The following is a 24,655-nucleotide window of genomic DNA, read 5'->3' on the forward strand; positions in this document are numbered from 1 at the left end:
GATATCACAGAGACAGACAGAGGTGTACCTACTTAGGGATTTAGGGATTTAAAAATCAAGGATGAGAATTTTAAAATAACATCTGTAGAACTCTTCAGATTATGATGTTCAGTGCTTATGATGGAATTACAGTTATTAGTAAAATGAATAAATTACAAGATCAACATAAACGCTCTCTAGGTTAAAACTATAAATGACAATCTAAATCAGTACATCAATGAGTCTGAAGAAGGGTCTCGACCTGAAACGACACCCATTCCTTCTCTCCAGAGATGCTGCCTGACCTGCTGAGTTACTCCAGCATTTTGTGAATAAATACCTTCGATTTGTACCAGCATCTGCAGTTATTTTCTTACATTGGGTCATCTGCATTCCTATTTATAAGATTACACATATGCATTGCGGTTCAACATTAAGTCCAATACGCAAAATTTGGTCTTGACTTCATTGGATATGAGGAATGATGATGGAAATTTTGATGAGACATCGACGAGAGATGGAAAGATCTTAGAGGGCACAGTAGTTACAGTGGTTATGTTACAGTTGGACATTCTAGAGCCTGCTCACTCTCTGTAAAAACAAAATAGTTCACAAATACTCATTGCGGAAGAAAACACTTCCCCAGTCTGCCATGTCCGTGATTTCAGCCTTCTGAACAGGTATAACTAATCACCAAGAAGAATAAGAGTATAGTTCAGCAACACCACTTAATAAATACTAGCCTTTCCACTGACAGCCACATCCTGAAACTAATGTATTCAAATAAGAAAAATTGTCCAAATTGATCATTTACACAATTAACTAGAAAGATACAAACATCCAAACTAGCAGAAGTTTAAAAGAAATAAAAAAATTAAAAAGTGTTTTAAAATTTGGGGACTTTGAACATGCTCTGTCACTCAATACAATCATGGTCAATTCTTTTATCTCAGCTGCCTTTTCCTGCTCTCTCTCCCCACACCCCTTCATTATTTTTGTGTTCAGGAATCTCTTTCCTTCTTAAAATATGTTCAAAGACTTGGCCTCCACAGTCCTTCATGATCGAAAAAAAGGCCTCTTGCTCATTCCTAAATGTTTTTCTCCAAATGTCATTCTGGTTTTAAAACCTATTTCCTTCCAATACCCCACCCGGGAGAAACCCCTCCCTGCATTTTGTACGTTTCAATATGAGCTCCTTTCATTCTTCCAAACTCCAATGAATTCAGTAGGAAAAAAACTCCAGATGCTGGTTAAAATCAGAAGGGTCTCAACACGAAACGTCACCCATTCCTTCTCTCCCGAGATGCTGCATGACCCGCTGAGTTACTCCAGCATTGTGTGTCTACCTTCCAATGAATTCAGCCTGTTCAATGATAACTCCTCATACAACAGCCCCACCATACATCCGAAGAGGGGTCTCGACCCGGAACGTCACCCATTCCTTCTCTCCAGAGATGCTGCCTGTCCCGCTGAGTTACTCCAGCATTTTGTGTGTGCCCACCATACAATCAGGTGAACCTCACTCTTTCATTCTTTCAACGATCAAAACACATTATTCCAGGAGTCATCGCACCTAGGCCCTGTCGGAAGACATCCTCCTGCAATGAAGGTCAATGAGCCACATGCCTTTTCAAACCCTGCTACATCTGTACATTTGTTCTCAGTGACTGGTGTAAAAGAAAAAGACACCCATAATCACTAAGTACATCAACATCTCTGGCCCTATCGCCATTTAAAAAGTAAAGCATAGAACATAGAAAGGTAAAGCACAAGAACATACCCTTCAATTCACAATGTCCGTGCTGAACATGACGTAAAAATAAACGAGTCTCTGCCTACATAGGATCTATATCTCTTCATTCCCTGTAGATCCATGTGCCGATCTAAAAGCCTCTTAAACCACTGCCTCCACAACTCATGGCAGTGCATTCCAAGCATCAATGTGCTGCAAAACGTTTAAATTATGGTGAATAGAACTTCAAGTATGTAATAAATGAATTGTAATAAGTAAAATCAGAGAGAATAATTTACCAAAGGTCCAACTGTTGTGCAATAAGCAGTCAAATAATTTCAAGTGCACAGTATTGTTGAAGACAATTAGACACACTGTTAAAAAGGAGCTATAAAATTGTAAAGTGTGTGGGATAGATGCATGAAAAAGGGAGCCCTGGTGTTACCGCAATATAAAGATTATTTTCAATAAGTTGCTTTGGAATCTGTCAGTGCTGGATAACGTAGTGGCCAGTGGTACACCTCAGGATGATGACTAGGCTGAAGGTTGCGAGGGTGGCGCAGCGGTAGAGTTGCTGCCTCACAGCGCCAGAGACCCGGGTTCCATCCTATTTTTAAAAAATATTTCACATACAGCGCGGAAACAGGCCTTTTCGGCCCACCAAGTCCACACCGCCCAGCGATCCCCGCACATTAACACTATCCTACACACACTAGGGCCAATTTTTTTACATTTACCCAGTCAATTAACCTACATACCTGTACGTCTTCGGAGTGTGGGAGGAAACCGAAGATCTCGGAGAAAACCCACGCAGGTCACGGGGAGAACGTACAAACTCCTTACAGTACTGCACCCGTAGTCGGGATCGAACCCGAGTGTCCGGCGCTGCATTCGCTGTAAGGCAGCAACTCTACCGCTGCGCCACCGTGCTGCGATCCTGCTGCCTGTACGGAGTTTGTGCGTTCTCCACGTGAGTTTTCTCTGGGGGCTCTGCTTTCCTCTCACATGCCAAGGATGTACAGGTTTGGAGGATAATTGGCTTCGGTAAAGAAATGTTACTTGTCCCAAGGATAGTGCTAATGTACAGCGATCACTGATCAGCACGGACTCGGTGGGCCAAAGACTCTGTTTCCGCGCTGCATCTCGAAACTAAACTAAAGTACCAGAGATACAAGTCGATGGTAACAAGGAAACATTGACTTTGTGTCCCTTGGACCAGAAATAATTTAGCACATGCACCAAATAGACAATAGACAATAGGTGCAGGAGGAGGCCATTCGGCCCTTCGAGCCAGCACCACCATTCAATGTGATCATGGCTGATCATTCTCAATCAGTACCCCGTTCCTGCCTTCTCCCCATACCCCCTGACTCCGCTATCCTCAAGAGCTCTATCTAGCTCTCTCTTGAATGCATTCAGAGAATTGGCCTCCACTGCCTTCTGAGGCAGAGAATTCCACAGATTCACAACTCTCCGACTGAAAAAGTCGTCTTTCCTCATCTCCGTTCTAAATGGCCTACCCCTTATTCATAAACTGTGGCCCCTGGTTCTGGACTCCCCCAACATTGGGAACATGTTTCCTGCCTCTAACGTGTCCAACCCCTTAATAATCTTATACGTTTCGATAAGATCTCCTCTCATCCTTCTAAATTCCAGTGTGTACAAGCCTAGTCGCTCCAATCTTTCAACATACGACAGTCCCGCCATTTCGGGAATTAACCTAGTAAACCTACGCTGCACGCCCTCAATAGCAAGAATATCCTTCCTCAAATTTGGAGACCAAAACTGCACACAGTACTCCAGGTGCGGTCTCACTAGGGCCCGGTACAACTGCAGAAGGACCTCTTTGCTCCTGTACTCAACTCCTCTTGTTATGAAGGCCAACATTCCATTGGCTTTCTTCACTGCCTGCTGTACCTGCATGCTTCCTTTCAGTGACTGATGCACTAGGACACCCAGATCTCATTGTACGTCTCCTTTTCCTAACTTGACACCATTCAGATAATAATCTGCCTTCCTATTCTTTCCACTAAAGTGGATAACCTCACACTTATCCACATTAAACTGCATCTGCAATGCATCCGCCCACTCACACAACCTGTCCAAGTCACCCTGCAACCTCATAGCATCTTCCTCACAGTTCACACTACCACCCAGCTTTGTATCATCTGCAAATTTGCTAATGGTACTTTTAATCCCTTCATCCAAGTCCAAATACAAACCGTGCGTGCAAACAACCTCCATATTTACCTCCATGGAGCCCATTTTCCGCGCCTTGGTCAAGGCAGACTTCCTGTGGCTGTGAAAAGGCTCAGTTGGCAAAGCTGGAAGAAATCCATCCACATCATCATTCCCTTGATTCTCTGAAAGATCTTCCATGCTGCCCTGATCAGTCTTGGAGCCACCTTCATTCTACGGAGGCAAGAAATGCCATTACAACCAAACTCAGAAAGATTTAACTCGTAGCACGGACGCTAGATCAGGATCAAGAGTCTAGAGTGTTTTACTGTCATGTGTCCCAGACAGAACAATGAAATTCTTACTTGCAGCAGCACAACAGAATATGTAAACATAGCACTCAGTAAACAAAATGATAAACGAGAAAAAGAGTAATTCCAAATAGTTGTTGTATTGGGCAGCCACTAGCAAATAGTTACCCAAAAGGACAAGAATCTGTCCATAAATTAATCCGAAATAAATAAATTGATTAAATGTTGGATATACAGGCATTTAGACAGGCAAGGGCTGATTAGGGATAGTCAGCATGATTTTGAACGTGGGAGGTCGTGTCTCCGATTGATTTTTTTGAAGACGTGACCAAAAAGGTTGATGAGGGCAGAGCTGTCGATGTTGTGTACATGGACTTTAGTAAGGCGAGATAACTGAATGCATAGCAAATTGGCTCCAAGGAAGCAGAGGGTAATGGTGGAAGGTTGCTTCTCAGACTGGATGCCTACGACTAGTGGTGTGCCTCAGGGTTGGTGTGCTGGGCCCATTACTGTTTGTCATCGACATCAATGATTTGGATGAGAACATACAGGGCAAATTTAGCAAGTTTGCTGATGATTCAAAAGTTAGCGGTTTTGCAGAATAGTGAAGATTGCAGCAGGATTTGGATCGATTGGTCAGGTCGGCGGAGGAATGGTTGATGGAATTTAGTGCAGAGAATTGTGAGTTGTTGCATTATGGGACGTCGAAGAAGGGCAGGACCTACATAGTAAATGGTAGGCCTCTGGATAATGTTGTAGAGCAGAGGGATCTAGGAGTACAGGTGCATGGTTCCTTGAAGATTGAGTCCCAGATTGATAAGGTGGTCAAAAAGGTTTTTGGCAATTTGGTCAGAATATTGAGTATAGAAGTTGGGAGGTCATGTTGCAGCTGTATAAGACGTTGGTGAGACCGCGTTTAGAATATTGTGTTCAGTTCTGGGCACCATGTTATAGGAAAGATATTGTCAAGGATGTTGCCAGGACTAGAGGGTGTGAGCTACCAGGAGAGGTTGAGTAGGCTGGTCTCTATTCCATGGAGCGCAGGAGGTTGAGGGGAGATCTTATAGAGGTATACAAAATCATGAGAGGAATAGATCGGGTAGATGCACAGAGTCTCTTGCCCAGAGTAGTGGATCAGAGGACATAGGTTCAAGGTGAAAGGGAAAAGATTTAATAGGAATCCAAGGGGTAACTTTTTCACACAAAGGGTGGTGGATGTATGGAACAAGCTGCCAGAGGAGGTGGAGGCTGGGACTATTCCATCGTTTAAGAAACTGTTAGACAGGTACATGGATAGGACAGGTTTGGAGGGATATGCACCAAGCGCAGGCAAGTGGGACTAGTGTAGCTGTGACATTGTTGGCCGGTGTGGGCGAGTTGGGCCGAAGGGCCTGTTTCCACACAGTATCACTCTGTGGAAGGACTAATTAGATACATCTGCAAGGAGCAAACACAAGCAAGATGGCCCACATGCCTCTTTTTTGCATCTATAAATAATCTTGGTGCAATTTCTGATTTTATAGTTTCATTTTACATCTTTTACATTTCAGATTACTTTCATGGTTTCATAACTGCAGATGCTGGTACAAATCGAAGGTATTTATTTCACAAAATGTGGGGAGTAACTCAGCAGGTCAGGCAGCATCTCAGGAGAGAAGGAATGGGTGATGTTTCGGGTCGAGACCCTTCTTCAGACTGATGTCAGGGGGGCGGGACAAAGGAAGGATATAGGTGGAGATAGGAAGATGGAGGGAGAACTGGGAAGGGGGAGGGGAAGAGAGGGACAGAGGAACTATCTAAAGCTGCAAGCTGCCCAAGCGAAATATGAGGTGCTGTTCCTCCAATTTGCAGTGGGCCTCACTATGGCACTGGAGGAGGCCCATGACAGAAAGGTCAGACTGGGAGTGGGAGGGGGGGTTGAAGTGGGAGGGGGAGATCAGGTTGGTTAAGGCGGACTGAGCGAAGGTGCTGAGCGAAATGATCGCCGAGCCTGCGTTGGGTTTCGCCGATGTAAAGAGGTTGACATCTAGAGCAGCGGATGCAATAGATGGTTGTTCAGACTCCCCCTTTCACAGCACCTGCTATTGCGTCTAAATGTCTGAGTAAAATTGGAGTACACATGTCCAGGCAACAGAAACGATTTATTTCAGCTCCTGATCCTGCCCAGTTTTGGAATGATTCAGATTAAAATCATCCTCGTCAAATATATGGAACAGTAAAAGAGGAGGGACAGCAATAGTAGAACATTTATTTTATTGTTATATCATTTTAGATTTGCTTGAAAGTAATAAAATTTACAAATGTCACGGTGTAAGTAACATTCTCATGGTTAGAGCACTTAATCTTTTAAAATGATCCTTTATGAAGCTGTTGTCTCTGACTGGGTATCTTCAAAGGCTGCAAAGATATTCACTGGTTTCAGAAGGAGATATAAAAATGAAAACGTTTCAAACAAAAACAGAATCGTGCAAATTCATGATTTTTGCTAAATTGAAACTCTGTCAAATAAAAATCTACTTGATCATATTCGCAAGATATTATTCCTGAACTGAAGGCTTCCTCGAGCAAAAATTCCAGCAACAATGGCTTGAAATGAGACCAAAGTGTTATCCTGCAAGGTAAAACAGAAAGCCCAGTGTCTCTTGAGTGAGACTGAGTCATACAACCTTGTAACACGAGTCTCTTAATTAGGCCACAGCTGACAAAAAAAAATTGGAAGAGAATTTGGGGGCAATAAATCCAAATTAACACCGCAGAAAACAATGTATACTCATGTGTGATTCCTAAAGGGATTGTGTCAACCCACTGTGACTCACCTCCGCAGACGCCGGACGGAAGCCAGATCCTGTAGGAGCGTTTTCATCCTCATCACAACCTTTAGCCCCTGGACTGAAGTGAAGCTCCACATGAAATCGTTCTTCAGAGGAAGGGTCCTGGTGGAAAGCAGAACATTGCAAAACCACACAGCACAAGTTACAAGACACAAGACACAAGAGCACTGATCACGTGGTAAACCTATTAATAATAGAAAAGATCTTGTGGCGCGCATCAGAGACCTGGAGAACAAAAACAAGTTATGCTTAACCTTGATAAATCAATTGGTTCAGCTTCTACACTTCTCTAAACCTATGCCCCCCAGTTATTCATTCCACTATCCTGAGAAAATATGATGCGAATTCAGTATCTTTATTCCCCTCATGTTTTTGTACACCTCTCTAAGATCACCCCACAGCCTTGGGTACTACAGAGAATGGAGTCATAGTATGTCCAATCTCTCCCTATAGATAAGTCCCTAGAGTCCAAGCAACATGTTAAATCTTCTCTGCACACTTTCCAACTTAATGTTTTTTTTACTGCAGCAGAACGCTCTTTGTTACACACTGCATTTACATTAGAAACTACACATTGGAAAACCTACAACCACTGAAGATATTATCTCACTGAGATACGAGACTTCAAATTAAATGCACGCCTTGCTGCACACTATAAAAAAACGGATGCCCTTCTCAAATATGCTGTTAAGATGGAAACTGCTGTTAAAAAAACAATCATTGCTAGGTATACACAAAAAAGCTGGAGTAACTCAGCAGGCCAGACAGCATAGAAAACATAGAAGCATGGAAAATGGGTGCAGGAGGCCATTTGGCCCTTCGAGCCAACACCGCTGGAGAAAAGGAATAGGTGACCCTTCTGTGGAGAAAATGAATAGGTGATGCTTCGGGTCGAGGTACTTCTTGTGGGAGATGATAGGAATGTGGAAACTGGGTGAAGATGGAGGAGGTGATCAAACACCTAGTCAAAGGCAGTGCATCTGTCAGTACAGAGAGGGAGATGATGAATGGGGATGTATTTACATTGTGCCGTCCACCTTTTTGAATCACTTGCCAAGAAAAATTGGCAGCGATAACAATGAAGCTTTTGTTTTAATTAGCAGTTTGAAAGGGAGCAAGATGCTTACTCGCCATTAGCTTTTAAACTGGGACTATATAAATATTGGAAAAGAAAAAAAAAATACCTAGGGGTCTTGTGAAGGAGCAGCGAATTGAGGTTTAAGTAATTGCTTTCACAAGGTTGCATATACAGGTGCTCCTTAGCTATCGATGGGGTTCCGTTCCGAGAACCCCATTGGAAACTGAAAGTATTGTAAGTCAAAATGCACTGTAATGCACGCGATCACGTGGCCGGAAGCGAGTGGCGGCTCACGATGGGTCACTGCCATTTGCACCATCGCAAAGTCAAACTATCGCAAGTCCTACGCTGAGGAGCACCTGTACATGATGGGGCCCAATGGCCTCCATGCAGATTCCATATTTTACAAGTAAAAAAATGCTTTCTCAATTAGCCACGAGTGTTATTTTATCGGATTTACGAGTCACAATATACACACGTAAAATTAAGCTTCATCCATTCCTCAGATAGTCAATGCCTCAAATCCCAATTAACACTAGTCTTTAATTTTAAAGATGTGTGAACATTTCCTTAACACAAAAAAATATTAATGTGGCTACACCAGAGACATATGGACTGGAAATGTTTGTTTAATCCCTCTTCTGTGGTTTGAGGTTAATTTGCAATTGCAATTGAAATGGGTCCAGTGTGGGAGGGAGAAAGGAGCAACGAGGTTGGCTCAATGTGTCATTGCAAGTGGATGGACGGTAGCGCAGCGGTAGAGTTGCTGCTTTACAGCGAATGCAGCGCCGGAGACTCAGGTTCGATCCTGACTACGGGTGCTGCACTGTAAGGAGTTTGTACGTTCTCCCCGTGACCTGCGTGGGTTTTCTCCGAGATCTTCGGTTTCCTCCCACACTCCAAAGACGTACAGGTATGTAGGTTAATTGGCTGGGTAAATGTAAAAATTGTCCCTAGTGGGTGTAGGATAGTGTTAATGTGCGGGGATCGCTGGGCGGCACGGACTTGGAGGGCCGAAAAGGCCTGTTTCCGGCTGTATATATATGATATGATATGAAATAGCCAACAATGGCCTGTTTCCTTTATCATTGTTACTGTTTGCATATCTTTCATTCATTGTTCTTTATCTCTCTACATCATAGTCTATTTCTCTCGTTTCCCTGACCAGTCTGAAGAAGGGTCTTGACCCGAAACGTCACCCATTCCTTCTCTCCAGAGATGCTGCCTGTCCTGCTGAGTTACTCCAGCTTTTTGTGTCTATCTTCGGTTTAAACCAGCATCTGCAGTTCCTTTCTACACATTTGCAGTGAATAGCGTTCTCTAACTGAAGCATGGCAGGCAATGGTGCCTGCTAATGATCTGCGCGACGACCACTTAATAAATTACTTGGATGTTGAAATATAGATTAACATTTCAAAAGATTGACACCAGAATTAGGAGTTCTGTAAACCCATTGGGCTGCATCTGAAAAGGGGAACATTTCCATGGGTTGTACCTTGTTGTTATCCTCGTACAACATGATGACAATCTGAGTCATGTAGTTCAGTTCTGACACAGCACCAAGGTAGTCCATGGCTCTATTCCACTGCTGATCCTTTAGCTCCTGAGAATCAGAGGGGAAAATCTATTAATGCAGACTCGAAGTCACCTAAGAATCCCCTTGACAGATTGGGTAACAGCGGAAGGAGCAGATGGAATAGGGGCGGGGAGAAATGGGGCAACATTTAGCAATGGGAACAAGAAACGCCCATGGGTCGATTAATATATTTTTTTAAATTCTCTCCTTTCAAATTCTGCTCATTGTTGGGCACTAACTTATTGAACAGATGACAAAACGATGGTAGTAAAAGCGCTACTTACTCCCAAAAGACCTCCGTAACGAAAGAAACTCAGCAACGAATGGACGTGGCTCTCGCTCGTAAAGTACAACCGTGTCCGCACGTGGCGCCCCGGAGACATCACGCCTCTGGAATAGCTAAATAACGAGTGAAAAGTCATTAGGTGAACAGCGTTTTAGTGGACTTGCATTACTACGGTGCCTTTCACAAGGAAAGTTGCATTCAACGGAGTACCTTCAACATGTTGAATCAGAGGAAATGCTAGTCGGCACAAACAAGAACCCACTCGTGAGTAGATCACGCTGATGGGGGACAGGCTATCTGGGTACAATAGACAAGAGGCAATAGACAATAGGTGCAGGAGGAGGCCATTCAGCCCTTTGAGCCAGCACCGCAATTCAATGTGATCATGGCTGATCATTCTCAATCAGTATCCCGTTCCTGCCTTCTCCCCATATCCCCTGACTCCGCTATCCTTAAGAGCTCTATCTAGCTCTCTCTTGTTACCTAGGATAACAACTCCTGCTTTGCTTTGACACAGTGGCTTGGGATCTTTCATATCCCCACCCTGCTCCCAGCACCAAGATGGAGGTCAGGCTCTCTTGTTCAAAGTGTGGCATTCAACAGCACTGCACCTTGAGAGTCGGTGCAATGATTCCAACAAGGGGTGATCAGAGAACACTCCGTGTTCGGGAGGGTGGTAGGGGAAAAATTAAAAGACACATCAGGAGGAAACATGCACGCGTCAAGAAAATTTGCATTAAGGCGTCTGGAGTGAGAAATGAACTCACAAATTTCCGCCTCAGGAGGCAGGTACCAATACTGTGTGGGAAAGATAAAATGGGCGAGGGCAGCATTAATGTAAAAACAGGTGCTTGATGGCTGGCATGGACTCAGTGGGCAAAGGCCCCGTTTCCATGCAGTATCTCCGTATGATTCTCCGAGAACAAATGCAGCATTTTACCAGGATGATTTCTGTGATCATTATTTGACCGTACAGGCCCTTCAGCCCACCAAGTGCATGCCGACCAGCAATCACTGGTACACGAGTTCTATCTTACACACAGCTTAGGCAGACCAACCCTACATCTTCTCAAATTTTGAAGAATGAGAGGAGATATAATTCTTACAGGTTACTGGGGAAGGTGCAGATTTGCTGGGATAGCTAGAACAAGGGTCAAGTCTCAAAATAAGGAGCATGACAGAGGATAAGAAATTTCTTCAGCCAAGAGGTTTAGTTAGTTTAGAGATACAGCATGGAAACAGGCCCTTCAGCCCGCCAAGTGCATGCCGACCAGCAATCACTGGTATACGAGTTCCATCTTACACACTAGGGACAATTTACAGAGGCCAATTAACCTACAAACCTGCACGTCTTTGGAGTGTGGGAGGAAACCGGAGCACCTTGAGAAAACCCAAGCGGTCACAGGGAGAACATGCAAACTCTATACAAACAGGCACCCGTAGTTAGCAGCATCAAACCAGGGTCTCGGACACTGCGAGGCAGCAACTGAACTGCTGCGCAACCTGTGATGAATCTCTGAAATCTTCTGCACGAGCTGTGAAGACTCAGAGTATACGCCAAGTATAGGCTAAGGACTAGAGACTTCACTGTACACTGGAATACGGGATTAGCATGGGAAAGCAGCTTGGAGGTAAGTTGTGGAACAGGTGCCACAGGTTGAGTGGTCTATTCCTGTTTCTGTTTTGCATGTTCTTAATGTCTTGCAGTATTTTGTCAGAATGATTTATTTCATCTAAGCGCCGAAACACTGGAAAACTGATCAGAGGACATTGCATGTAACCTGGTGTCAGAGTAAGCAGAGGAGATGGTGGTGTTTGAGTAGCTTTTAGACAACTACATGGATATGCAGGAAATGGAGGGGGTATGGATAATTTGCAGGCAGAGGAGATTAGATAACTTGGAATAATGTTCAGCACATATATTGCGCGTTTGTTCCTGTTCTAAACTGTTCACTTTAGAATAGACAATAGACAATAGGTGCAGGAGGAGGCCATTCGGCCCTTCGAGCCAGCACCGCTATTCAATGTGATCATGGCTGATCATTTTCATGTGCTTCTTTGTTTTTTTTCTATGAAATCTGCAGCATCTGCAGTTCCTCGTGTGTCCACTGTAATGCTCTATGTTCTTGGTACCTACTAATCCACAACAGTTACTTGTAATTGGGGTCTTTACCTAACTCGCCTGGATATATCACTTCCATCTCTTCCAACCTCACTTTGGCAACTCTCTAAATAATTCCCATCACGTCTTCTGAAGTCAGCACAGACTGGGTTTGGTTCTTCTAAGGATATCAAAGTCCTCCACACAATATTACCATCAGGTGCCAATGGGTTCCAAAATTCACCTTCCCTGTGGCACATCAGCTCCACAAGTCCAATTTTCTGATAGTCTCTTGACATACAAACAGGCTCCTCAACAAACTAGCTCAACTCCCTGAATTACACAGGACCAGGAGACATTCAGCCGACCAAGCCCATGCCAGATCTTTGAAGAAACTGTCCAATTAGTCCCACTCCCCTCTCCCTTTGCCAGCAGCAGAGCAATTTTGTGTTCCTTTTCATCTACTGATCCGATTAAATTTTGACAGCTATTATTGAATCCGCTTCCTCTGTGCTTTCAAACAGCAGATTCAGATTACAATTTTTTTAAAATCTCTTTGCCAGTTTAATTTTTGTTAAAAGAGTAGCAAAATACCTGCCAACATTTTCAAGTTTATTTTTTTTCGATTCAGGATTTTCCCTTCAGAAACAAAAGGCCATCTGCAGAAGGGAGTGGCACGTAGTTTCATTAAGTGGCAAAGGCCGTGCTCTCAGTGGCTGACTTACAGTGGATGCAGTTTGTTGACAGATTCATCCTCATGCGTCCTTTGTAAATCCAGCTGCATCTTCTTGATCAGTGGGAGGCAGTATCCGTAGGCAATGTCCAGCTTTTCTTCCTTATTAATGCCATATTCCTACAGGAAGAAAAACAAAGTGTAAGGTTCAAACAGCAATCCAGTAAAAGGGATGCCTAGAGAGATCCTGCCGTCATGACAAACGAGATCCAGGCAAAAGTGGAACCCAGGTCTCTGGCGCTGTAAGGCAGCAACTCTACCACTGTGCCACCATGCTTAAATAATTATGCTAGGAATATTCATGGATTGTGTTCTTAGAGGGGAGGACGCACCTCAAACTGCAGAACATCTTGGGCAATACAGCTCACCCCCTCCGTGACACACTGGTCAACCAGAGGAGCACCTTCAGCAACAGACTGGTTTAGATTTAGATTTAGAGGTACAGCGCGGAAACAGGCCCTACGGCCAACCGAGTCCGCGCCGCCCAGTGATCCCCGCACATTAACACTATCCTACACACACTAGGGACAATTTTTACATTTACCCAGTTAATTAACCTACATACCTGTACGTCTTTGGAGTGTGGGACGAAACCGAAGATCTCGGAGAAAACCCACGCAGGTCACGGGGAGAACGTACAAACTCCGTACAGACAGCGCCCGTAGTCAGGATCGAACCCGAGTCTCCGGCGCTGCATTCGCTGTAAGGCAGCAACTCTACCGCTGCGCCACCGAGATGCAGTACAGAATGCCACAGGAGATCATTCTTCCCTGTGGCTATCAAACCATACAAATCCTCCTTCTTCTGTCGTGGGGTAGACTGAGACTGACTCCCCTCACCCCATCCCAATCGTTGCACATCCCCAATCCTTTCCACTCATCACTTTAATTTCATGTTTCATGTATATTGCGTTTTATGACTGTTGGCAGATCAATTTCCCTCCTGGGATAAAGTTCTATGGTATTGTCGTTGTTAAATGTACGTTTTGCCTTCCATCACAGTGAGGGTGTGCCTGGAGCAATCACTGTGATGGCTGTTTTGTGTAAAAAATTATATCTGTGTGTCTTGTGCTTTTTAATGTCTACTGCCGGACCCTGACGCGAGAGGACGCTGGCGTTGTGTATTCGCCGCTTTTCCGTCAGGATAGTTTGACTGTTTGTTTCTATGTTAATTGTTTTTGTAAAGCGCTTTGAGCATGTGATAAGGCGCTATATAAAATAAATGGATTATTATTATTATTATTGTAGTTAGACAACAGGCCATTCCATTACAGCTAAATACTGTGAAGAGGGTACAGCACAAATTCAGAATTTGTCAATGATAGGGCAACAATAATTTAAAAGATTGCCAGTTTCACAAGGCCAACCCCAGATTTAGCAGTATTTTCATTCTGTTAGGTTTTGCTTAAGTGTATAATGAAATGTGAAAGTATTTATTCACAAAATGCTGGAGTAACTCAGCAGGTCAGGCAGCATCTCAGGAGAGAAGGAATGGGCGACATTTCGGGTTGAGACCCTTCCTCAGACTGATGTCAGGGGGGCGGGACAAAGGAAGGATATAGGTGGAGACAGGAAGATAGAGGGAGAACTGGGAAGGGGGAGGGGAAGAGAGGGACTGAGGAATGTGAAGCTTCTCTGTTTGATGATTCTACTACTCATTTCAAGTACCATCTGATTTTATTTTAGATCTGTAGGCTTTTATTCTCACCAACTGTTTTCTTTTTCCTGTTGAACATACCCTGCAATTTCTCAGTGTTTTATGTCCCATAATAAATCAATTCCACCTCCTCAATAACTAGCATTTATACAGCTCATTAACACAGTAAAGCATCCCAAGATGCTTCACGGGCTGTTAGACAAAGAATGCCAGAGGAACAGATAGTAAGACAGGTAGACGAGCAACTTGATCAACAGTGGGTTTTAAGGAGTCCTCTAGGAGAGAGAAGAGAAGGCAGAAGTTATTATTTTAGAAGAGAGTTGCAGAAACAACTGGCTGATTCTGTAAAACATCGAAAAATCCCTACCAACTGGTAAAGTTGCTGCCCTACAGTGCCAGAGGGCCGGATTCAATCCTGACCTCGGGTTCTGTCTGTGTGGAGTTTGCACGTTCTGTGTGTGACTGCTGGGCTTCCTCCAGGTGCGCCGGTTTCCGCCCGCAGCCAAAGGATGTGCGAGTTTGTTGGTTAATTGGCCTCTCAATAAACTCCCGACACACTGCAAAGCGAATTGCCCTCTGCTGATTACACTGCTGCTTACTGAGATGATGCTGTCATGGTCAGACACTAACTTCTTTCGCTCTGCATGTACACGCAACACAAACATTCAATAGACAATAGACAATAGGTGCAGGAGTAGGCCATTCGGCCCTTCGAGCCAGCACCACCATTCAATGTGATCATGGCTGACCATTCTCAATCAGTACCCCGTTCCTGCCTTCGCCCCATACCCCCTGACTCCGCTATCCTTATGAGCTCTATCTAGTTCTCTCTTGAATGCATTCAGAGACTTGGCCTCCACTGCCTTCTGAGGCAGTGAATTCCACAGATTTACAACTCTCTGACTGAAAAAGTTTTTCCTCATCTCCGTTCTAAATGGCCTACCCCTTATTCTTAAACTGTGGCCCCTGGTTCAGTCTGAAGAAGGGTCTCGACCCGAAACGTCACCCATTCCTTCTGTCCTGAGATGCTGCCTGACCTGCTGAGTTACTCCAGCATTTTGTGAATAAATCGATTTGTACCAGCATCTGCAGTTATTTTCTTATGCCCCTGGTTCTGGACTCCCCCGACATTGGGAACATGTTTCCTGCCTCTAACGTGTCCAACCCCTTAATAATCTTATATGTTTCGATAAGATCCCCTCTCATCCTTCTAAATTCCAGTGTATACAAGCCCGAGGGGAGCAGGGAGGTAAAGAGAATGGCAGAGAAGGAATGCGGCAAGCCAACAAAAGAAATAATATTGCACACTTCACTTTATGTAAAGTGGCACAATGGGAGCATCTAATTGATACTGGTAATGATCACATGTTTACTGCCACTGTGAAAATAATTTTTTAACCAACTTGTTCAGGGAACAGTAGAATGGATAAACGTGAAGCGTCGTAGAATAAAAGACTTGTATCCATTGCCATTCAGAGGGTGGAGCTCAGCAAAGCAGACCGTACGTGCAGACAGCACAGACATAGCTTGCATACTAAAGCTGTGTCCACAGTGGAAAAACATCACCATTGGGGGAATATTAGGATTGCGATTTATGAACAGACAGGGAGACAGACTCTCAAGCTCATTTAACACAAGCAAACTATGATGATTTACAGAAGGGAAATACGCCAAAACAGTTGAAATGTTCAGTCCAAAGCTTAACCGTCACGATGTTAATATGCGAGGCTCCACGTGTGGCATTAGTTCAGTGATTATTTATGACTTATTATCTCATTTAATATGCATGGGAAATTCATTAGAAAAGAACAACTGCGAAAGAACAATAAAGGCTAATGCAGCAGTGATCAATGACAGAAATCCTTCCACTGCTTTAATCCAGTGTTTCATTCCTTCAATTGTTGCAGGGCGGTCACGGTGGCGCAGCGGTAGAGTTGCTGCCTTACAGCGCTTGCAGCACCAGAGACCCGGGTTCCATCCCGACTACGGGTGCTGTCTGTGCAGAGTTTGTACGTTCTCCCCGTGACCGCTTGGGTTTTCCCCGAGATCTTCGGATTCCTCCCACATTCCAAAGGCGTACAGGCATGTAGGTTAATCGGGTTGGCGTATGTGTAAAAAATTGTCACTAGTATGTGTAGGATAGTGTTAATGTGCGGGGACCGCTGGTCGGTGCAGACCCGGTGGGCCGAAGGGCCTGTTTCCGCGCTGGATCTCTAAACTAATCTCCATATAAGATTATTAAGGGGTTGGACACGTTAGAGACAGGAAACATGTTCCCAACGTTGGGGGAGTCCAGAACCAGGGGCCACAGTTTAAGAATAAGGGGTAGGCCATTTAGAACAGAGATGAGGAAAAACCTTTTCAGTCAGAGAGTTGTAAATCTGTGGAATTCTCTGCCTCAGAAGGCAGTGGAGGCCAATTCTCTGGATGCTTTCAAGAGAGCTAGATAGAGCTCTTAAGGATAGTGGAGACAGGGGGTATGGGGAGAAGGCAGGAACGGGGTACTGATTGAGAATGATCAGCCATGATCACATTGAATGGTGGTGCTGGCTCGAAGGGGCTGAATGGCCTCCTCCTGCACCTATTGTCTATTGTCTATTCCCCTAAACTCTGCAATCGCCCCCGTGGATCCCTGTAGCCCTCGATTCTTTCCACCTTTCAGCTCATCTTTAAAACTTGCCATTCATTCCAATATCACCTTACATTGCTGTATCAAATTTTGTTTGACAATGCTCCTGCAAATCACCTTGAAATGCAATCTCACATATATATTGATGGTGCAATATAAATAGAAATCATTGAAGGGAGTCAAAAGGATCAGGTAATTTAGCTTTACTGGAGGACATAACCTCTGCTGACATCTTTGCACAGTGCTGACTAAGTGCTGCATTGTCAGAGGGAAGTGGCCTTTGAACAAGGCAGTCTATTAGGGACCTGTACCATCAATTACCAATCGACCCTTACCCCCCATCATTTATCTTAAACAAAGTTTAAGGATCTTTCAATGAACAAAATATTTACCAGGCCTATCTTTAACACAGAACAAACCTTTCAGTCCACAATGTTTTGTGCCTGAACATGATGCCAACATAAACTAATCTCATTTAGAAAGTGGGGGGTTGGCACAATTCTTGATAATCAATTGCATGCAAAGCATGTTGAGATGTTAGAGAGGCTTTCCAATGGCCCTTTGGAATTACAGAATATATAGCAGTTCATCAGGCCAATTGGCCGAACTAATCGATGTTAGAGTTGTACCTTACATAAGAATCCTCATTCCCAATGAGTCTCACAGCATAGAGTCATAGACTCAGTCATACAGTGTGGAAACAGGCCCTTCGGCCCAACTTGCAAACATGTCCCATTGACACTCGTCCCATCTGCCTGCGTTTGGTCCATATCCCTCTAAATCTGACCTATCAATGTAACTGTCTAATTGTTTCTCAAACGTTGCAATAGTCCCAGCCTCAACTACCTCCTCTGGCAGCTCATTCCATACACCCACCATCCTTTGAGTGATAAAGTTACCTCTCAGATTCCTATTAAACCTTTCCCTCATTCACCTTAAACCTATGCCCTTTAGTTTTCAATTCCCCTACTCCAGGCAAGAGACTGTGTGTCTACCCGATCTATTCCTCTCATGATTTTATACACCTCAGTGGATCCATCCAATTTCCTTGCAGAAACTGCATTCGAGAAATCATCTAAATTGTTTATGCCAGACAACGCTCCAAGTAGAGATTAATAATTATTGCTCCCATGTACACAGTCTTAGATTCTCCCAGAAAAAAACATCTCTGCACTTCTATCCTGTCTAACCCACCGATAATTTTAAAGACCTTATCTCCGAGCTTTATCTTTTATAAATGAAAAAGCTCCAACTTGTTGTTTTCCTTGAGCTATAGCCTAGTTTCCACATCATCCTTGACAATCTGTTTTGCACTCTCTCTGACACTTTTTTTAATGTCCTTTTTAATAGTACGACCAGATCTGTACACCAGCAGCATAGTCTAGGCATTTCCCCTTAAATAAATGTTCAAGGCTTTTCTTTGCCAGCAAGTGAATTAAATCATTCACTAAAGGACAGTCAGGGAGCTTTGCTGTGTGTGGTGAATGAAAATCAGGAGGCACAGATTCAGATATGCTTCAGTCAAAGCTTTCTATTTCTGTGTGTGGCATTGTGTCGGAAATGTAACCTTCAAATCAGCCGTGCTTTGGCATTAATTCAATTCATAGAAGGTTCTGGTTTGATGAAAACACGTTTGAATTGCAAGGTTTATCCTGGATTGCCCAACAGGCAGAGGATCTGGAATTAAAATGCTGGAGGTAGAATGCATCAGAATGCAGTGCTTTTAGACATCTGCAGTTCTTGGTGCCATCTCATGGCAGCATAATGTAACTGCAGTTTACACCAAGGTATTAAAAAAAAAGGTGGTCCCTTCTTAAACAAGTTCTTCTTCAATCGCATTGAGGTAGCCACACTGCCAGCTGTTCCACCTCAGACATTGGCACAGCTGGTAGGCCCACTGCCTCATGGTGCCAGAGACCCGGGTTCCATCCTGACCACGAGTGCTGTCTGTGTAGAGTTTGAACGTTCTCCCAGTGCCCATACCGGGTGCACCGGTTTCTTCCCACATCCCAAAGACGTGCAGGTTTGTCGGTTAACTGACGGCTGTAAATTTACCGTAATGGATAGGAAGTAGAAACATAGAAAATAGGTGCAGGAGTAGGCCATTTGGCCCTTCGAGCCTGCACCGCCATTCAATATGATCATGGCTGATCATCCAACTCAGTATCCTGTACCTGCCTTCTCTCCATACCCCCGATCCCTTTAGCCACAAGGGCCACTTCTAACTCCCTCTTAAATATACCCAATGAACTGGCCTCAACTACCTTCTGTGGCAGAGAATTCCACAGACTCACCACTCTCTGTGTGAAGAAATGTTTTCTCATCTCGGTCCTAAAAGACTTCCCCCTTATCCTTAAGCTGTGACCCCTGGTTCTGGACTTCCCCAACATCGGGAACAATCTTCCTGCATCTAGCCGCTCCAACCCCTTAAGAATTTTATATGTTTCTATAAGATCCCCCCTCAGTCTTCTAAATTCCAGCGAGTACAAGCCGAGTCTATCCAGTCTTTCTTCATATGAAAGTCCTGCCATCCCAGGGATCAATCTGGTGAACCTTCTCTGTACTCCCTCTCAGGCTAGAAGTGGATGTGAAAGTGTGATAACAGAGCAAGTGTGAATAGATGGCCAGCGTGAACTCACTGGCTGAACTGCCCATTTCCACGCTGCATCTCAAAACTAATCAACTGTGGTAAATGTCAACCACAGGTACAATATAGGTACAAATACAGGTTTAGGATTATTATTGTCACTGTACCGAGGTGCAGCCAAAAGGTTTGCTCTGCATGCTGTCCAAACAAATCAGATAATACAATCCAAAATTACAATCAAGCTAAACTCAAGTGCAAAGCAAGGGGGAAGATGCTACCGGAGCATCTCCCAGCTACAAGAAAAACTACAATAGTTCTCAACATTGTAGTGCACCAGTTCCATAGACAAATTCCAACATCTGCAATATGGTTAAGGTGAAATGGACAGTATCCCTAACTTGGAAAGACTGTTTAGAAGCCTGATAACAGAGGAGAAGAAGCTGTTCCTAAGTCTGACGGCATGTATTTTCAAGCTACAGAAGAGGTACATGGTGTAAACATGAAACAAAAGTGCCAGAAATGCTGATTTTCTGGCATTATTGAGCTGAATATTGAGCCTGGAAGAACGTCCAGTACTGTAGCATTCACTGTTGGGGTCAATTAATTCCTACCTGCGGAATGATGATATCAGCAAGGGCCTTGGAGAGCTTGAATAGTTCCAAGGTGTCTTCCAGCTTCAAGGCACTGTTGTGCTGCACATCGTATTTGATGCAGTCGTAGATGTCCGGGATTTTACTGATGTCATAACGGCCGCACTTCATTCGGAAATCTTTCTCCAGCTTTAACCAACGTTGCAGCATCAGCTCCAGGGTCTCACTGTGATACAGCTGAAGGTCTGCAAGTGACAGGATCCGTCAATTAGTTAGTGAAGTTAGGAAAAGGGGACGTACAACGAGATCTGGGTGTCCTAGTGCATCAGTCACTGAAAGGAAGCATGCAGGTACAGCAGGCAGTGAAGAAAGCCAATGGAATGTTGGCCTTCATAACAAGAGGAGTTGAGTATAGGAGCAAAAAGGTCCTTCCGCAGTTGTACAGGGCCCTAGTGAGACCGCACCTGGAGTACTGTGTGCAGATTTGGTCTCCAAATTTGAGGAAGGATATTCTTGCTATTGAGGGCGTACTAGGTTAATTCCCGGAATGGCGGGACTGTCATATGTTGAAAGATTGGAGCGACTGGGCTTGTATAGACTGGAATTTAGAAGGATGAGAGGGGATCTTATCTAAAGGTATAAGATTATTAAGGGGTTGGACACGTTAGAGGCAGGAAACATGTTCCCAATGTTGGGGGAGTCCAGAACAAGGGGCCACAGTTTAAGAATAAGGGGTAGGCCATTTAGAACTGAGATGAGGAAAACCTTTTTCAGTCAGAGAGTTGTGAATCTGTGGAATTCTCTGCCTCAGAAGGCAGTGGAGGCCAATTCTCTGAATGCATTCAAGAGAGAGCTAGATAGAGCTCTTAAGGATAGCAGAGTCAGGGGGTATGGGGAGAAGGCAGGAACGGGGTACTGATTGAGAATGATCAGCTATGATCACATTGAATGGCGGTGCTGGCTCAAAGGGCCGAATGGCCTCCTCCTGCACCTATTGTCTATTGTCTAATTAAATAAATTCAGATATATTTTACCGGGCTCTAATCTACAAAGCCCACAAAGATAAGAGGACGTGGCATAAAAAGCACACAGCTATGAAAACAAAATATCTGGCAAGTTTTCTTTCAAAAGATTAAATGAACACAATGCACTCATTACATTTGTACGTACGCCTGACTTTTCACAAGAGTAATTACTGCAAATGTTTCTTGAGAACACTGGCTAGAAATAACCTCAAGAAAAAAAGAGACTCATTACTGCTCCCCCTCTCTTAAAACTGGTTCCTTGCGCAAATGCTTTGATTGGAATGAGAGTATTATTGGGGAAAATGGCCCCAAGCAATACTTTAGACCCAAAATGCTGGAGTAACTCAGCGGGTCAGGCAGCAGCTCTGGAGAAAAGGAATAGGTGACATTAAGGGCCAGTCCCACTTAAGCGATTGTTTAGGCGACTACAGGCGACTAGGCTGTCACCACATGGTCGCCGGGGTGTCGCCTGTGCGGCCGTGAGTCGTCTCCAAATAGTCGTAGCATCTTTCTGGACGCTACTGGATTTTCAGAATGTTGAAAATATTTCGGCGACTGTTGGTTTGATGCCAATGATCGTAGCTTGACGTCTCCTGACGTGGGCGCTGCTGTAGGTTGTCGCCAGGTGACGTAGGTTGTCGCCAGGTGACATAGGTTGTCGCCAGGTGACGTAGGTTGTCGCCAGGTGACGTAGGTCGCTGCCGGTGCTGACTTTGGTGAATTCCATTGGCGACTACCTACGTCAACCGGCGACAGGTACCGGTGTCAAAACGGGAGGCCAAAATGGTGTGAATTGTCTTCAGTTGTCGCCGACAGGGTCGTAGCTTGTCGTGGGTGGACGTAGGTTGACTTCGGTTGCCACCTGTGTATTCGTAGGTTGTTGTAGGTGCGGTCGTAGGTGGACGCTCTACTCGCGACGATTGGGTCGCCGGTTGTCGGTAGCTTGCCGTAGCTTGACGTCGAATAGTTGGTAGGTTGTTGTAGCTTGGCGTAGACATTGTCGTAGGGGGGGGTCCAGTCGCCGTTTTATCGGTGACCTGCTACGATTATTAGTCGCCGGCAGTCGCCTAAAAAATCGCCTAAGTGGGACAGGCCCTTAATGGGTTGAGACCCCTATTCAGACTCCGCTCTGAATCACAATCAGAAGCAGAACAGAATGGTTTGTATTTTTTCCAATGGTTAAGAACGTATGATGAGTGAGGTAAGAAATCAGTGTTCCACACAATATAGATGAGGTTAATTAAATAAAGCGTCTAAAGCTTTTATTGATATCTCTGGACGTTAATCCTGTTCTTCGAATCTAACACAAACGTCTCCAAGCTTCAATAACAAATCAGTGCAATAAAAAAGCTGCAAATAATGAGAACTAGAAATAAAAATAAAACTGCATAAAATATTCAGCTGATCATGCAGCATCTTTGGGGAGAAGCAGATTTAACCTGTCAGGTGGGAGTTATTCAGGTACAGTTTCTTCCCAGCTGTTAGCAGGTAACTGAACCATCCGATCAACAACTAGAGAGCAGTCCTGATCTATTATCTACCTCATTGGAGACCCTAGGACCATCCTTTGATCGGGCTTTATCTTGCACTAAACGTTATTCTCTTTATGATGTATCTGAAGACTAGATGGCTCAATTTGTAATTATGTATTGTCTTTCTGCTGACTGGTTTGCACGCAACAAGCTTTTTACTGTACCTCTGTACACGTGACAATGATCTAAACTAACTATTGACCTGAAACATTAGCTCTATTTTCTCCTCCATAGATGCTGCTCATTTATTGAGTAATTCTGCTTATCTATTTGAATGGTTTCACACTTACTGACAAAAAAATTATTCAAACAAAAATAAATTTACCTGCTGATTTGGGATCTTCTAACCTCTTCTTGATCTGCGAAGTCAGACTCTGAACCAAGGAGTAAACTCGATCACAGGTGGTGACAGGGTTTTGAATTAACTTCATGGAATTAATAAGAGAAGCACTGCCAGTGGGAGCCAGCTGCAAAAGATGACAACATTACAACAAATTATCCTCCAACATTTCCGTCACCTCCAATGGGATCCCACTACTCATCACATCTTCCCATCTCCACCCCTTTCTGCTTTCCGCAGAGACTGTTCCCTCCGTAACTCCCTGGTCCACTCGTCCCTTCCCACTCATACCACCTCCTCCCCAGGTACTTTCCCCTGCAACCGCAGGAGATGCAACACCTGTCCCGTTACCTTCCCCCTCGACTCCATCCAAGGGCCCAAACAGTCTTTCCAGGTGAAGCAGAGGTTCACCTGCACCTCCTCCAACCTCATCTACTGTACCCGCTGTTCCAGATGTCAACTTCTCTACATCGGCGCGACCAAGCGCAGGCTCGGCGATCGTTTCGCTTAACACCTCCGCTCAGTCCGACTCAACCAACCTGATCTCCCGGTGGCTCCGCAACTCCCCCTCCCATTCCCAATCTGACCTTTCTGTCCTGGGCCTCCTCCATTGTCAGAGTGAGGCCCAGCGCAAATTGGAGGAACAGCACCTCATATGTCACTTGGGTAGTTTACACCCCAGCAGTATGAACATTGACTTCTCTAACCTCAGATAGTCCCTGCTTTCCCTCTCTATCCCCTCCCCCTCCCAGTTCTCCCACTAATCTTCCTGTCTCCTACTACATCTATCTTTGTCCCGCCCCCTCCCCTGACATCAGTCCGAGGAAGGGTCTCGACCCAAAACGTCACCCATTCCTTCTCTCCAGAGATGCTGCCTGACCCGCTGAGTTACTCCAGCTTTTTTTGTCTACCGACCAGATGCAAACAGTGTTCATAAACAGGACAAGGAACAGAAGTCACCCGACTGCAGGTTGATTCTGACAGTCACAATTTTAAAAAGGGCACAGCTCTCCCATCAGACACTACAATGCAAGCGGACAGCAAATGATGTCACTTGATAATTTTGTGGCCTTTCTTCAGCACAAATCTGTGTTGGCAACGAAACACAGTGATAAAGAGTACTTCTGTCCTTCTACAATAGTGCTCCAACTCTCAGTTGTCAGCAGAGATCATTCCCAGCACCTCACCTCCAACAATCTTCCTGCTGGAGTGTGGCTAACTTACAGGGCAAATGGGTAGGTGCTCAATATACATCTCCATGAAGCCAGAACCAAGGCCCCACCGGAACACTGTTGCTGGCTCCAAATCTTGGAAGTTACTCCCCAAAAGGTTCCGTAGGAGAGGACTTTCACCAGAAGAACTACAATGGCACAAAATAGTGGCCAGCACCTCAAACGCAAAACAGGATGGGCAATACCCAGATCACAAAAATATATATTTTTAATATTTCAGCACACCACTTGAATAAAGTAGAGATTTATGATGAAGTTC

The 24,655-nt window shown here is 44.5% G+C and overlaps 1 protein-coding gene across 4 annotated transcripts in view; it reads right to left on the reverse strand.

The window, feature by feature from the left end:
- Positions 1 to 24,655, reverse strand: part of ppip5k1a (diphosphoinositol pentakisphosphate kinase 1a) — a 160,231-nt gene that overhangs the window by 58,224 nt on the left and 77,352 nt on the right. For all 4 annotated transcript variants that reach the window (XM_078430059.1, XM_078430056.1, XM_078430058.1 and 1 more), the window contains exons 18-24: positions 23,150 to 23,291; positions 20,289 to 20,512; positions 12,798 to 12,925; positions 9,970 to 10,084; positions 9,605 to 9,712; positions 7,017 to 7,133; positions 3,962 to 4,123 (exon numbers count right to left, since the gene is read on the reverse strand). In XM_078430059.1, the coding sequence (XP_078286185.1) occupies positions 3,962 to 4,123; positions 7,017 to 7,133; positions 9,605 to 9,712; positions 9,970 to 10,084; positions 12,798 to 12,925; positions 20,289 to 20,512; positions 23,150 to 23,291 (996 nt within the window). The remainder of the gene's footprint in view (positions 1 to 3,961; positions 4,124 to 7,016; positions 7,134 to 9,604; positions 9,713 to 9,969; positions 10,085 to 12,797; positions 12,926 to 20,288; positions 20,513 to 23,149; positions 23,292 to 24,655) is intronic.

The sequence above is a fragment of the Rhinoraja longicauda genome, chromosome 38, assembly GCF_053455715.1.
Source record: "Rhinoraja longicauda isolate Sanriku21f chromosome 38, sRhiLon1.1, whole genome shotgun sequence".
Taxonomy (NCBI): domain Eukaryota; kingdom Metazoa; phylum Chordata; class Chondrichthyes; order Rajiformes; family Arhynchobatidae; genus Rhinoraja; species Rhinoraja longicauda.